Raw genomic sequence first — 14,493 nt, 5'->3', positions numbered from 1 at the left:
CTTGTGTCCGGCCAAAGACCTACCACTAAGGCAGAATTCAGGCCAGTGATGAGCCTGAAAGGTCATAGATGAGGCTATAAGCCATAACTGTATAGCCCAGCATAAGGTGGGAGATGCTCCTGTGAGGTCTCCGTGATGGTGGGTGTGTAAAGACTGGTGTGATGTTTCTGTGGTACTACCCACTATATGGTTGGGTTAGAGACACAGGGGCACCCCTGCAAAGGCTCTTAAGAGGTAACAATGGATAAGCAGCCAAGGCTGAGACTCAAGGGAGGCGATGCAGGCGGGCATTCTTCGGTACAGCGAATCCCCGTGCTCCCACAATGGAACAGACACACTTATGTGCGAACAAAGTTCTTTTATTAGATAAAATTAGGTCTAGGTGAATATATACAAATAAATGACTCACTTTGTACTCCGAACACTCTACTCTAGTAATGATCCTACAATTTACAGTACTATCTGATACCACAGTTATTCTCCGCTTCAGCAATAATGCACCAATTGGTAATTGTAATAAAATGCACCCAAATTACTAAACACTGTTTAACTTTTAAACCTAGAAATGCAGACAGATTACTTCAGACCACTGGCAGAATACCTTTCAAAGTGCAATTCTGTGTGAAGGTCCCTCAGCCACTTTGCTTTTATCTTAACGCTCAATCCTTATATGTTCAATAATGGTCTGTTTTTCTCTTTACAGATCCCACCACCCCAATGTACATGGGAAGCAACAGGGGAGCCGGGCCCAAGAAGAATGGGAGACACGTGGATGAACCCTCTCTCTTCCTCGTCACAGTACCTCAGGTGCCTTGGAAGGCGAAGTGGTGGAGTCTCTCCACTTTAATCGATGGTACCCTTCGAGGTTTGACCCCCTGTGGAAGAAGTCATCACTGGGTCGTTGCTGTGGAGCATGAGTGGAATCAAGCAGTGTCGGAAAAAGGCAGCAGTGAAGGTCTGTCGCAGTGGTCTCCTTGGTCGGGTTGCTACGCTGGCTCTGGATGTTCCACGAAGATGGAACTCACTGTGGACCTCAACAAGGCTTGAGAGGGGAGGGTGAGTTCTTTGGTTTCTGTCGATGTCCTTCAGTGACTGCAGGTGCAGTGACAGAAATAGGCGTTGGGTCTCGCCGGTTTGTGGCCGTTTGATTCTTCGGTGCAGCAGCAGCAGCAGCACGGATGACAGGATGGCTTCTGGCAAGCAGGACCAGAGCACTGGACTGCCCTGCTGACCTCTACCAAGTCTGGACCCTCTTGACTCTGCAGCTTTTTCCAGGCAGTTGCACTAGACTTCCCTAGCCGTGGAAATATGGACAGATGTCAGGTCTGCAGTGCCACTTGAAGATTTCTTCAGTTGGTTGGAACTGGGCAAGCTACGGGCATAGAGTAGCACTAAGCAAGGGAACCCCCTCTACTGGGCAATACTCTGCAGTCTGGCTTTCCAATGGTCACAGACAGCCTCCGGACCCTGGTGGACTTCTATGACTCAAGATGTCTGGTCACTCTTCTTCAGGATCTACGAAGATACCTATGCAGGACAGCACACACACAGGACTGGCTTCGAGGACACTTCTGGTGAAGAACAGCAGTTGCACAAGGTCACCTCACAACTACAGGAAGAGGTTGCCTGTCCTCTCTATCAGTTCTTGAATCAGCAAAGCAGCCTTTGGATCTTGCGAAGAGTTGCAAAAGCAAAACTTCTTCCTCCAGCTGGATTCAGGACACGCCACCAGGAAAACTCCAAGCTTCTGACACAGAGGTAAGTCCGAGGCCTTCAGATATACACAAATCCACCCCCACCTCCATTCACTCAGGCGGAGCTATGCTCAGTCAGTCAATCACACACAAGTACATTCATGCAGCCACCAATCAGGCTTATGGCCATTCAGGCCATTCCCCCAAAACAAAACCAGACACCCAAAACGAGCGGATGGGTTTTAGAGGCCACTTCCATCCGTTCAGAGTACACACTGCATTCACTCCAATTTCAGACAGGCCTGGCCCAGGCATTGTGACACACAGCCAAAACCAGACACCCACAACACAGAATGCGAGTCGACTCTGTCCATTCAATCAGGTCCCAACCATAGGGTGTACCCAAAACAAGCAGCTTCTGGGAAAGGCAGCCCCAGAGCCATATATGGTTCTTCCACCCAACATCCAATCCTGAGAAGGGAACAGAGTCAGGGTTTCTCAGGACTTTGACAAACAAGAAGAAAAGGCAGGAATCCATGAGGCTTCAGTGGCCATCTTGCCTTTGTTCGGGAGTCCATTGATTCCTATGGCAGGGGCTGGGTATCCCAAACATGGAGGAGACCCAGAGCCACTGCATAATCAGCATGAAGCTGCCACCAGCCCATTCCCTGCTTTCTGGGGCAACACGCAGTTAGGTATACCCATGGGTATTGTTCACCAAGAAATATAGAATGGCTGCACTGCCAGGGGTCCAAACTGGACTCCTGTGCAGAAGAAAAACACGAAAACATACTCAGGGAAGTAGTGAGACAAGGGTAAAGATGCTGGTCTCTCCAAAGCATTTCCAGCATCACAGGGTGACATAAATCTGAGGGCAAATGTTCAGTGGAAGACTACCTGAGAGACCCTGCGGAAAGAGACCTACCTGGAAAGACAATCACCAAGTGGGAGATGTAACTCTAAAGTACACAATAAGGCAGAAAATATATCATTGAGACCTAGCAACCAATTGGAAGGACCTATGAGGCCCAGATTCACGACACGGATATGACTGTTAAATCCACTTTCATGTCAGGGATGTGCCTGTGAGGTTCGGCTTAGGACGAGCCTCATACGCATTAGTCTTACATTCAGAAAAGCAAGGCGAGATATGGTAATTGTGAGGAAAAGCTTCAGAATTGACTAATAGCTGCAAAGTATTTTCAGACATGTTGTACACTTGGGGCGAACCATCAGGCCGGGAGGCTCCTAGGATTTATTATGTTACCCTGGAGAGACACCTGTGAGACACAGCATAAGGTTGAAGACAGACTTGTGTGGCACAGTGTCAGGTGGAAGACATACCCAATAGGAACAAGCACCAAGTAAAAGGCAGAACTGCAAGGCCCAGGACCAGACAAAAGATGTTTTATGTGGCGAAACATGAAGCAGGAATCGGAGCCCTTGCATTAAGCAGGAGGCGTAAATGAGAATCTGGCATGAAGATGTACCTATAAGGCCCAGCATCAGGTTCATGACATACCTGAACGGCACTGTAGAAAGAGAGCCCTACCTGGTTGTCCACCGTCAGACGGGAGACTCACCACAGAGAGCAGTAACAGGCAGGTGGGAGACATAACCGTGAGGGCCAGAGTTGGAGAGAACACATACATGAAGAACAAGTTACTTACCCATAGTAACGTTCTTTCGACTGAATGTTTCTCCCACGTATTCCATATCTTTGATATTTCCAAATATCCAGCTTGCTGCTTCGGAAATCTTTTTTCAGTAGAGGGCGCTGTGCGTCGATGACTGGTCAAGTTTATGTCCCTCGGAGGTCTCTGTCTTGACGGTCCCTTTGAGAGAGCGCAGACTGTAACCACAAGGCAGGTTTTACTGCGGGGTAGGATGGGAGGGGCGATCAGGAATACGTGGGAGGAACATCCAGTCGAAAGAAAGTTACCATGGGTAAGTAACTTGTTCTTCGAATGGATTGTGTCCTCCCACGTATTCCTTATCTTTGATACACTCTCAAAGCAGTTACATAATTTGGAGGAGGGAGTAAAATTGAAGTGATCAAGTATGCACAGGGTGCAGTACGGCTTTTCCAAAAACAGAATCTTGGTTAGTGGAGGAATCAAGACTGTAGTATTTCGTAAAGGTGTGTGCAGACCATCATGTGGCAGCTGCACAAATATCCTTTATTGGAACTCCCCTCTGCAAAGCACACAAAGTTGCGACACCACTGGTCAAGTGAGCCCTTAGATGTTCTGGGCGGTCTTTACCATCCAGTCTGTAACATTCTGAAATTGTTAAAAGAATCCATCTAGAGATGGTTTGTTTGGTGATGGCCAGACCCAATTAATGACCTGTATAGCCCACAAACAACAACTGATCATTCTGTCTCAGTTTTGCCAATCTGGTAATGTAAAAACTCTGCATGCCTAGGGTCGAGTCTATAAAGTCTTTCTTCGGGTGTGGCCGTGGATAAAAGGATGGTAAAGTTATTTTCTGGGTGATGTGAAATTCAGAAACAACTTTGGGGAGAAATGTAGCCTTCACCTTTAATACCACTCTGTCTTAATGAAAAACAGTATGAGGAGGCTTGCAGGATAAAGCCTGTAGCGCACTCACCCTTCGGGCAGATGTTATAGCCACTAAGAAAACTGTTTTCAAGGTAAGAAGTCTTAATGGACAAGAATGAAGAGGCTCAATAGGAGCACCCATTAGAAAGTTTGAAACCAAATTGAGATCCCAGAGTGGGACTTGAAAGGGAGTCAGGGGATCAAGTGCGCTTGATGATAACCTTTGATGGTACCAATCTGGAGCCCCTGATTTACCAAGTGCAAAAGAAAAGCTAACGCCATCAGTGTATTGCATGAGAAAGGGTCAACATTCTTATCTCTACACCAGCTGCAGAACGTATTGAGGTCCCAATGCTTGTATCTCAGAAACCACATGCGTGAAGGCTTAGAGTGTGTTTTTTTTTTTTTCTCTCTCTCCCTCTCTCTATGCTGGCCCAAACTGGGGCAATTAGGATCATGGATTTCCTGAACCTTCTCAACCTCAGACTGGAGGAAACGTGTAAAGGAGTGGAAATTGCCAGTCCACCACGAACACATCTCCTAGAGTACCTCAGAGGGGAAAATTCGCTTGAGCAGAACAGTTTCCACGTCCGGTTGACACCGGTCGTGAACAAATCCACTTGAGGGGTTCCCCAAAGGGTGAAGATCTCTTGAAGGACTGCTCTCTGCCTTCTCAGAACATCCGCCGTTGTGTTCTTCTCTACGGCTAGGTGAACTGCCGACAGAGATATTCCTTCTTGAATTGCCCATAACGAGAGCTGCATTGCCTCTTTGCACAGTGGTATATATGATATATTTGCCATTTATAACATGCCTATACACAAGTGTTTCAAGGCACGACGAGGCAAGGGGGGTAAACAAAGGGAGGACAGACAACGATCCTACTAGGCCAGGTGTCATTCAGATTGTGCAAGTGCATGGGAAGGGGGGGAAAAAGGAAAAGTGTGCAGGGGAAGGGAGAGGGGAAAGTGCAATACATGGAAAAGTGGAATAAATAAGATAAATAAACGGCCAGCTGGTGGCAAGTGCAAGGAAGTGCAGACCTAAGTGCTGGTAGGGGGACTGTAGGGATACAGAAAAACAGTCCCCAGGTGCAGGGGTTGCCAGGGAGGCAGTGCAGGTAGGCAATTGACGGGGCCTGGGCCAGAGATCAGAAGGGTGGCCAGGTAACCAGAGCAGTTTCAGTCAGGAAAATCAGCAGGGGAGAGGGGGAGAGAAAGCAGAAGCAAAGAGGAAGGTTTTGAGGTGCTTCCCGAACCGGAGATGGTTCTCCTTGAATTTCAGGAAGGCAGAAATGCTGTTCCAGAGAGAGGCCCCTGCCGAAGAGAGTGATCTGCCACCAACTCGTTGCTTGGAGAAGCGACTGACTCTGAGGGAGTTGGAGGCAGATGAGCGAAGAGCTCGAGAAGGAAGATATTTAGGAAGAGAGAGTTGAAGGTATTGCAGCCCCAGACCCCAGAAGGCCTTGTGTACAATGCAGAGGGTTTTGAACTTAATCCTTGCAGCCACTGGGAGCCAATAAAGAGATTTCAGTCCTGGAGAGATACGATCCCTGGGCTTCAGGCCAAGGACAAGTCTCGCAGTCCTGTTCTGGATAAGTTGCAGAGGGCTGAGGGTAGAAGCAGTCAGATTTAGATAGAGGCTGTTACAATAGTCCAGCCTAGAGAGGACCAGGGCTCTGGAGACAGTGAGCTTCTGGGGGAAGGAGAGGAAAGGAAGAGTAGATGAGTAGAATTTCAGTCTTACTGGCATTAAGGCAGAGGTCGTTGGCGGGACATCACTCCTGGATGCCAGACAGAGTCAGAGATGAGGGAAGGAGAGGAGGAGGCCGAGGGTAGCCTGAAAATGAGCTGGGTATCATCTGCATAGCACTGAAAGTTATGACAGAGAGCGGCGATGCGGTGGGCAAGGAGTGCCAGGTATTGGTTGAACAGCCAGGGAGAGAGGTTAGATCCCTGGGGGACACCACAGGTCGAGAAAAAGATGTCGGAGAGGAAGGACCCAAGTTGAACCTGGGAGGGTCGGTTTGAGAGGAAAGAAGTCACGTCGACGGTTGAGCAGGATGGCATGGTTGATAGTGTCAAAGGCAGAAGAGAGATCAAGCAAGATGAGAACGCACAGGATGTTAGAGTCAAGGTTGGTGAGCAGGTCTTCACGGATGTTCAGGAGAGCAGTTTCCGTGCTTCTGGAAGCTCTGAAGCCAGACTGATGGTCATGAAGACAACCAACAGATTCAGTGCGGAGATTGAGCTGGGAGATGGCCAGTTTCTCCAGGAGCTTGCCCAGGAAGGGAGTGATGGAGATTGGGTGATAGTTAGCCGGGCAGGAGGGGTCTGCAGAGGGTTTCTTAAGAAGAGGGTACACAAGGGAGTGCTTCAGGGGGGGGAAGGGAAGACTCCAGTGGCGAAGGAGTGATTGCAGAAATCAGCCAGGGCAGGAGCCAGGGAGTCGATGTGGTCCTCGATAGTTTCAGAGGAACAGGGGTGAACCTGTTTCGACGAGACTTTCATAGTGTAATGACCCTACACCTCCTTTTTTGTTGAGGTAGTAGGAAAGGTAGGCAGTAACCTTGGGCAACTGTTTCCAATGCCCAAGCATCTGAAGTAATAGCCTGCCATTCTGTCAGATGCTGTGACAACCTGCCTCATACTGCAGTCTTGTCAATGAAGACTTCAGAGAGGTTTTGGAGTGGCTGAAGGTAAGGCAGCCGCTGCTGTTGCGGTCTTAGTACCTCTATCCCGTCCAGCCCAGGGGAATTGTCTTCGACCTCTTTGAGCTGGCTGTCCTCTGCCTTTTCCAAATGCGGAATAATAGCGAAAGGACCTACCTCTCCAGGGCGTACCTGTGGGGCGGTTTGGAGTTCGCCTTATTGCAGCTCCAAGGGATTTGGATGCCGCCTTGGAAGTTTGCAGCTTCTCAAAACTTTTGTCAGCTTTATTCCCAAATAGATGTGTGCCATCAAAGGGCATATTGAAAGTCTGGATTGAAAGTCTGGGGCAAATCCTGACTTCCTCAACCACGCAAATCTGAGGATCACTGTACTAGCCGCCATGCCTCTGCTGATGCTGTCAGAGCTGAGACCAGTCTGGAGGGATTTGCACATTGCGCCCTTCCCATCCTAGACAATGTTCAAGAAACCGTCTCGTTCCTCCCCTTCAAGGATGTGGTCAGCCGCCATTGAAATAAAGTCCCAAAGGGTGTGGGCAAATCTCGCCAGTGTGCACGTAGCATTAGCAGATTTTAACACCATACTACCGGCCGAGAAAACCTTCTTGGCCATGGCATCTCTTTTATCATCCCTATCTTGTGGAATCGTGGGATAGTCATTTTGTCTACCAGAAGAAGTAGCTGCCTGTACTACCAGGCTTTCTGCTGTTGGATGTTTTGAAAGGTTTAGAGCATCAGAAGTTGAAGCTCTGTATTTGGCTGTTAGCCTCTTATTCACTACCGGGACAACCTCGGGTGTTTCCAAGTTACCCTCCTCTGCAGAGCCCTATGAATAGGTCAGTTAAATCGTCCTGTTCGAGAACAGGTGTGGGTCTGGACCATCCCATGTATTCCATGACTCTTGTCATTAGTGGTCTATGTGCCCTCGGCATGATCTCCTGGATCTGCCTTACCAAAATCAATTTCAGGCGAAGTGTCGATATCACTTGCCCCATGAAGACAGTCCTGCAGGTTTTTCATACGAGACTCTTCCGATATGAGTTCCTTTGGTACAGAAGGTGTCCCATATTTGAGACCAAATGGTCTTTCCTCCTCAGATGACTCTTCTGCATCTTCATAAATTGAAGAAAGACTTTTAAAATACTCTGAGCGAGGTTGTGGTGTACAAATCTTCTCAAAAGGCGGCGGCACTATAGACGTCATAATGGGAGCGGACAATGTCGAAATCGTCGATGTTGACGTTGACGGCTTGGAAGGTACCCACAAAGTCGTCGATGGCTTCGACATAAACATCGAGGTCATCGACGATGGTGTCGAAGGAATTGTGATATACTGCGTCGAGATCGACACTCGTGGCGTTGATAGCTTCTCCTTCAATTTTGGCACCGAGGGCAAAGACGCACTTTTCGGGCTTGCCATATGGGTTTCTTTCGGCATCGATGACAATGATTTTTTGTGTTTCATGGGGGCCTTCTCTCGACTCGAGGGATGAGATCACTCTCGAGGAGTTTCCACGGCTGGGTTTGAAGACTCACGGCTGTTGTGCTTCCCAGGTGTTTTGTCTGGGGTATTGCCTCTAGGTGTTGTCGAGAGGGGCAAGGACGGGGTCTCGAACACCATCATACTAACTCTGAATTCCTCCCATTGAGCCGGGGTACTATGTTTTGAGGGACAAATGACCAGTTCGAGTGAACTGGATGAGGAAGTGGACGGCGACCTATGGTGCCTTTTTTTGCCATGCCCCGAAGATGAGGAATGATGCGACCCACTTTGCAAACAGGAGCATTTAGGTTTTTGATGACGAGGATGACGAGGAGGGGAAGGCCTTGACTTGTCAGACGATTTGCATTTGGAGGGGGTCATAGATTTCTGAGGCTTACCTTTCTCCAACTTCTCTCTGCACTCTCTCAAGGCCTTGGCCGTCATCGACATGCATTCGTCACACTCCGAACATGGATGTTCTGACCCTAGACACCACAGGCAGATCCTGTCTGGGTCAGCCACGGATATTTTAGCACTGCAGTCCCGCCACTTTTTAAATCCGGGCCGAGGAGTAGACGGAGCCAATGAAGAAGCCATCTCATGGAAAATTCAATGAAAATCCCAAAGAAAATCGAAGAATCACCGGAACCAAGCGTTACATTCCCAAAGCTGTGAAGCGCGGAAAAACGGAACTGTGCAACGGGCGCTGCACAAGCTACTTATGCCTGTGATGACGTCGACGTCAAGAGGGAGGCCTCCAAGGGACATAACTAGACCAGGCATCGACGCACAGCGCCCTCTACTGAAAAGAACATTCTGGGGCAGCAAGCTGGATACGTGGGAGGACCCAATACATTCGAACTAGGCAGGAACCATACATGCAAAGCCCAAAGTTGGACAGATGTATTTTGGTAAGGCTCTGCATCAGATGGTGGATATACATGAAAGGCTCGTTGTCAGGTGAGAGACGTGCCTGCGATGCCCACTGTCAACCAAGGGATATATCCGAGGCCCAGGTAGAGGTAGGCTACTTGCCTGCAAGATTCATGACCAGGCAGGATGTACAGGAGACACCTAGCTTCAGGCAGGGAATTTACCTGCATAGTCCAATGTCACACAGGAACATACAAGTAAGGGCTAGCTTGAGCCAAATGTATACCTGTAGGGCTAATATTGTGGGGGTGGTATCAGTGATGCCAGCGGTAGATGCAATGTTTTTACAAGGCAGAACATTACCTGGAAGATGGTCAGGAGACATACCTGCGATGCCCAGTGTCAGGGCAGAGATGCAACTTTAAACCCTTGTGCCAAGCTGTTAATGTAGCAGACAGGCTGATTACCATGTAGACACAGCCTCATACATACCTGTGATGCAAAGCTTTAGGAAGTTGACATACCTGTAAGTCCAAACTCCAGGCCTTTGATCCTGGACACCAAATGGGCCCTGTTGGGGAGCCATACATTTTCTGCATCGGCCCTTGGTGGCTTGAAGGTGAGTCTGGCTAGCAGGGAAATGGTCACCAATCCATGAATAGGCAAGTGGGAGCCTGTCTGGTTGAGTAAAGGTGAGGCACTCGGCCACTGGTACTGGGGCTTCCCTACAGTTCCATTAGCGGGAAGGCAGAATAGATGGTCGCTGAGACCCTGGAAAAAAGTGTTCCAATCCTGAAGGGGAAAGAGGAGTGTCAAGTTGTCAGTTTATATCACACATGTTCTCTCCTAGTCATTCACCCACTGCATTCCCTCCACTCCAAGTCTGTTGTCCAATCTCAAACACCTACCCCCAGATTACTGCCACACAACAGGCATACTGTCCGCTACCCATGGTCTATTGACAACCAACCCTGGTCCCCCTAGCTCTATTGCCCACTGCCAAATCGGACTATATTGTTCATTGTCCTCAACACCCTTTTATTGGCCACTGCACGACAAGTCTTTTGGAAGTGTTTCCATCTGCTCCCCCACTTTAATCTATTAGCCACTGCCTTTCATTGCCTCCTTACAGATCACTGATTGATTGCTCATTGTCCATACTCCCCAATGTCATATCCACTGAGTCCCCCTCTCACCTCACTGTCTGTCCCAGTATATTCCCCCTTCTTAGGGTTCATTTACTCATTGACCTCTCCAACAATCCCACTGTTCTATTGCTCATTCATCATATTCTATCATCCACTCCCTGTTGCTGTGTAATGCTCACTGCTCCTTTCCGACAGTCTACTGCCACTCCCCACCATGATATAGTGGGGTCAGCTCTCCACTGGGATCTGTTGAGAACTGTCCAGCAAGGCCCTTCACCACTCTACCTATAGGCATATTGCATAATGTAACTAGCCTACTGCACAGCTCTCCCGAAATCTACTTCCTTGTACCCCTCACGCTTTTGGACATTGCACCCGAAGACCCCAAACCCACCTGTCGAATGTCCAATGTGCTCCCTCAAATATTGAACACTACCCACAATTCGTTTCACACTGTTCCGCATAAGTCTACTTATCAATATCTGTCTTTTCTGCTGCTCACTGCCCATACTGGTCTATTACTCACTGTCCACAGTAGTCGATATAACCTAGATAGAATTTTTTCCTCATTGATGGCCTGTTCTTCTGCATTTAATGAGCAGTCTCTTTTCTTTGCTATTTTTGCATGCTTCTGCTAATTTACTACTGGATAGTGTGAGAGGAGAGTCTAGTGGAACCAATTAGGATAGCACTTGAAAACAGGCATGAGACAAAAGAACTTCCAGAGCATGCATCCTATCACCAGAATTAACAGGTGCTGCTCCAACATTTCAACAAGAGTGCATGGGGAATTAATTTGTACATGAATACGCAGGTGTTTGTGTGACTGGGAAGTGGGGAGGGAAGATCTGCCAAACCCATATGTCCAAACCCATATGTATGTCAGGATAAAGTTGGGATACATGACTATGGAGACTAGGGGTCATCTACGACTAAAACTACTCCGACTGTTGGCTCTCTCCATGACCACCAATCTAGTTTCAGAGCTGCCAGAAGCACGGAAACTGCTCTCCTGAACAAGACCTGCTTTCCAACCTTGACTCCAACATTCCCTCCATCCTCATCCTACTCTGCTTTCGACACAGTCAACCATACCATTGTGCTCAATTGTCTCCGTGACATCCTGGGTATCACCTATAAGGCTCTGGCCGACCTCTTTCCTTTCTGATCGACCCTCCCAGGTACAACTTGGGTCATTCCTATCCTCTTATCTCCCTCTCTACATGTGGTGTTCCACAGGGGTCGAACCTCTCGCCCTGGCTTTTCAACCAATACCTGGCAACTCTCGCCTACTGAATTTCCATTTTCTGCTCAAACTTCCAGTGCTATGCTGATTACACCCAACTCATTTTCAGGCTTCCGTCTGACAACTCCTCTCCTTCCCTCATCTCCGATTGCCTAATCCCAATTCAAAATTGGTGTGCCGCCAACGATCTTTGTCTAAATGCCAACACCGAGATCCTCCTCATTGGTACACCGTGACCATCCTTTCCCCTCACTCTCTGGCTGGCCTCCCTTGGCCCTCCTCCTACCCCTACCCCTACCTGTGAGGCTAAGAATCTGGGGGTCATCTTTGACTCAACACTTTCCTTCTCGGCACACATCTCTGACGTCTCTAAAAAGTCAAACTTCTTACTGCACCAGAGGAGGTACTCTGCCTTTCCTCTCCTTCCGTCAGAAGCTCACCGTCTCCCAAGTTCTGGTTATCTCTAGGTTGGACTACTGTTAACAGCCTCTTTCTAAATCTACCTGCATCCACTCTCCGCCATTTACAACTAATCCAGAACAGGACTGCGAGACTTGTCCTTGGCCTCAAGCCATGGGATTGTATCTCTGCAGCTCCGAAATCCCTTCATTGGCTCCCAGTGGATGCAAGGATTAAATTAAAAACCTTCTGCATTATCCACAAGGCTTTCTGGGCCCTAGGTCCAAAATACCTTCACCTATCCCTCTATAAATACTCCCCTCTCGAGCGAGCCCTTTGCTCCTCTACTTCTAACTCTCTCAGGGTCAGTCGTTTTTCAAAGAAACAAGCTGGGGGCAGATCTCTGTCTTCGGCTGGGGCCTCCCTTTGGACAGCCTCTCGGGAACCTTGAAACTTGAGGAGAACCAACTCTGGTTCCAGAAACACCTCAAGACCTTCCTCTTCGCTTCTGCCTTTGCCCCTCTTCTCTCCTGCTGGGTTTTCTCTCTCTGCACTGTGCACCTGGCCACCCTCTGTCCTTCGGGCCCAGGTACCTGCCTCCATCCTGCACTGCCTTTGGGCCACCCCTTGCACTGGGATCTGTATCTGTACCCATATAGTCCCCCATTTTTTTCTTCTGCACTTATCAGCTATACCCTATCTGACTAATCTTGCACTTGCCACTTGCTGGCTGCACTACCACTTTTCACTGTCTTTATTTATCTATTTATTGCACTTATTATTCTGTTCTCTCTGTTCCGCACTCTCCACTTCCCCCTCTTCCGCGCACTTTCCCCCTTATCCCTTTTCCATGCACTTGCGCGTTCTTAATGTCATTGGGCCTAGTAAGATTGTTGTTTTTGTTCTCCCTTGTTCCCCTCCCTTTGCTTGGTCACGCTCTGAAACACTAGTGTATGAGCGTGATAAAAATAAAATATATATGGTGTCAGGAGGGGTAAAACTAGGAGGTGGCAGGGGACTTAGTTGATTAAGGTTAAGGAACTCCCACTGTATTAGGAGTATTCCTCCTATCCACAAGAAAGGGGAGAATACTGTGGCATGTTAGAAGAAAAACAAGGGCACTGAGGACATTTCCAACGTGTGTTTATTAAAGAAAAAGGCCCATCTTTTCCTATGACTATGGGGTATTTCCTACCTATTTTACTAACTTAGGTGCTCATCAGTAGTCAGTGAATGTCGAAAAGGAATAAGTCCACTACCAGAAAATAGCCCTACCACTATTCTAAATAAACTAAGGTCAGAAGAATGGCTCCCTTATCCTTATGGTTGCTTCTTGCAATGGTCTTTTTTTCTCTTGTTAATATGCAATATTTACATAGTCCCTCGTTACTTGCAATTCACCTAGTTTGTATGCTGAAGATGTTGTTCACTGTTCTCTCCTCTTTAGATACATCTTTCTTAAACCTTTGTTGAACCTTTGGATCCGGGTTAATTTATTTCCCTGTGTGGATCTTACTCTCTGGACAATTACAGTTAAGCTTTTTCCAGCCTGATCTCTTTCATATATTATTTATCTCTGTCTTTCAGTTCACAATGTTTTCTCCATGTCATATTACACTCTTTCCTTGTAGAATAATGGGATAGTTTCCCCTCTTCCCAGGGTAGTGATCCCCAAGCACTAAACATGTCCCTCTCAGGGTCTTCTGCAACTCTTTTTCCTCACATTAACACTGTTCAAGTTCATTAGCTTTTGTTTCAAGTGTTTGTCACTTATACTGGGACGAGTATCTCTGGTTACATAACGAATCCCCTTTGGCCTCCTGGTCCTGCCGTTCTCCCAGTTACCTTCAGTGATCCAGGGGAAACGTCTCTAGAGCCTGTATTGGCACGGGACCTTCACTGTTGTTCTGCACGGTCGGGTTGGTTTCACCGCTGTACTCTTCTTGCGGCTCCTTATCCTTCATGGGGTCTCGCTAACTCCACGGATAACCAGAGCATGCCACCACCAAGATTCGGGTTCCAGATGCCCCCCTTTTCTCCCTTTTTGCACACGTTGGGCTTCCAGCATTACATGTCCATGGGGCCTCCCCTGCCTGTGTATGCGTTGCGCTCTCTCGCCTCTACTCGACGTGCACTCCTCCAACATACTCATCCCAGTTAATTGGAGGTCTTGATTTAAAAGGCGCAATTTCCTTTTCTTCCTTATAATGGTGTACGTTCGTTTTCTCTTCAGTTTAGTCTCTGGATATGAAACCATTTGGCATATTATATAGTCCCATATATGGCAACATGTTACATGGTCTGAGAAGTTCCTCACAGGAACCGGAGTCCTTGTCCCCCAAGGGGACGTCTCCCTCAGTGAGGTCCAACTTGCCTCTACCCATGGGGAGGGTATTGCAGAGCAGGCTCACCTCCCTAGC

General features: G+C 48.1%; 1 protein-coding gene across 1 annotated transcript in view; it reads right to left on the bottom strand.

Moving 5' to 3' along the window:
• TMEM219 (transmembrane protein 219) overlaps positions 1–14,493 on the bottom strand; it is a 354,659-nt gene that overhangs the window by 194,151 nt on the left and 146,015 nt on the right. The window contains exon 3 of the mRNA XM_069652007.1: positions 9,805–10,072. Within this exon, the coding sequence (XP_069508108.1) occupies positions 9,805–10,072 (268 nt within the window). The remainder of the gene's footprint in view (positions 1–9,804; positions 10,073–14,493) is intronic.

The sequence above is a fragment of the Ambystoma mexicanum genome, chromosome 3p (assembly GCF_040938575.1).
Source record: "Ambystoma mexicanum isolate Mex_15411 chromosome 3p, UKY_AmexF1_1, whole genome shotgun sequence".
NCBI lineage: Eukaryota > Metazoa > Chordata > Amphibia > Caudata > Ambystomatidae > Ambystoma > Ambystoma mexicanum.
The sequence above is the reverse complement of the archived record's forward strand: the minus strand, read 5'-3'. Positions and strand labels throughout refer to the sequence as shown.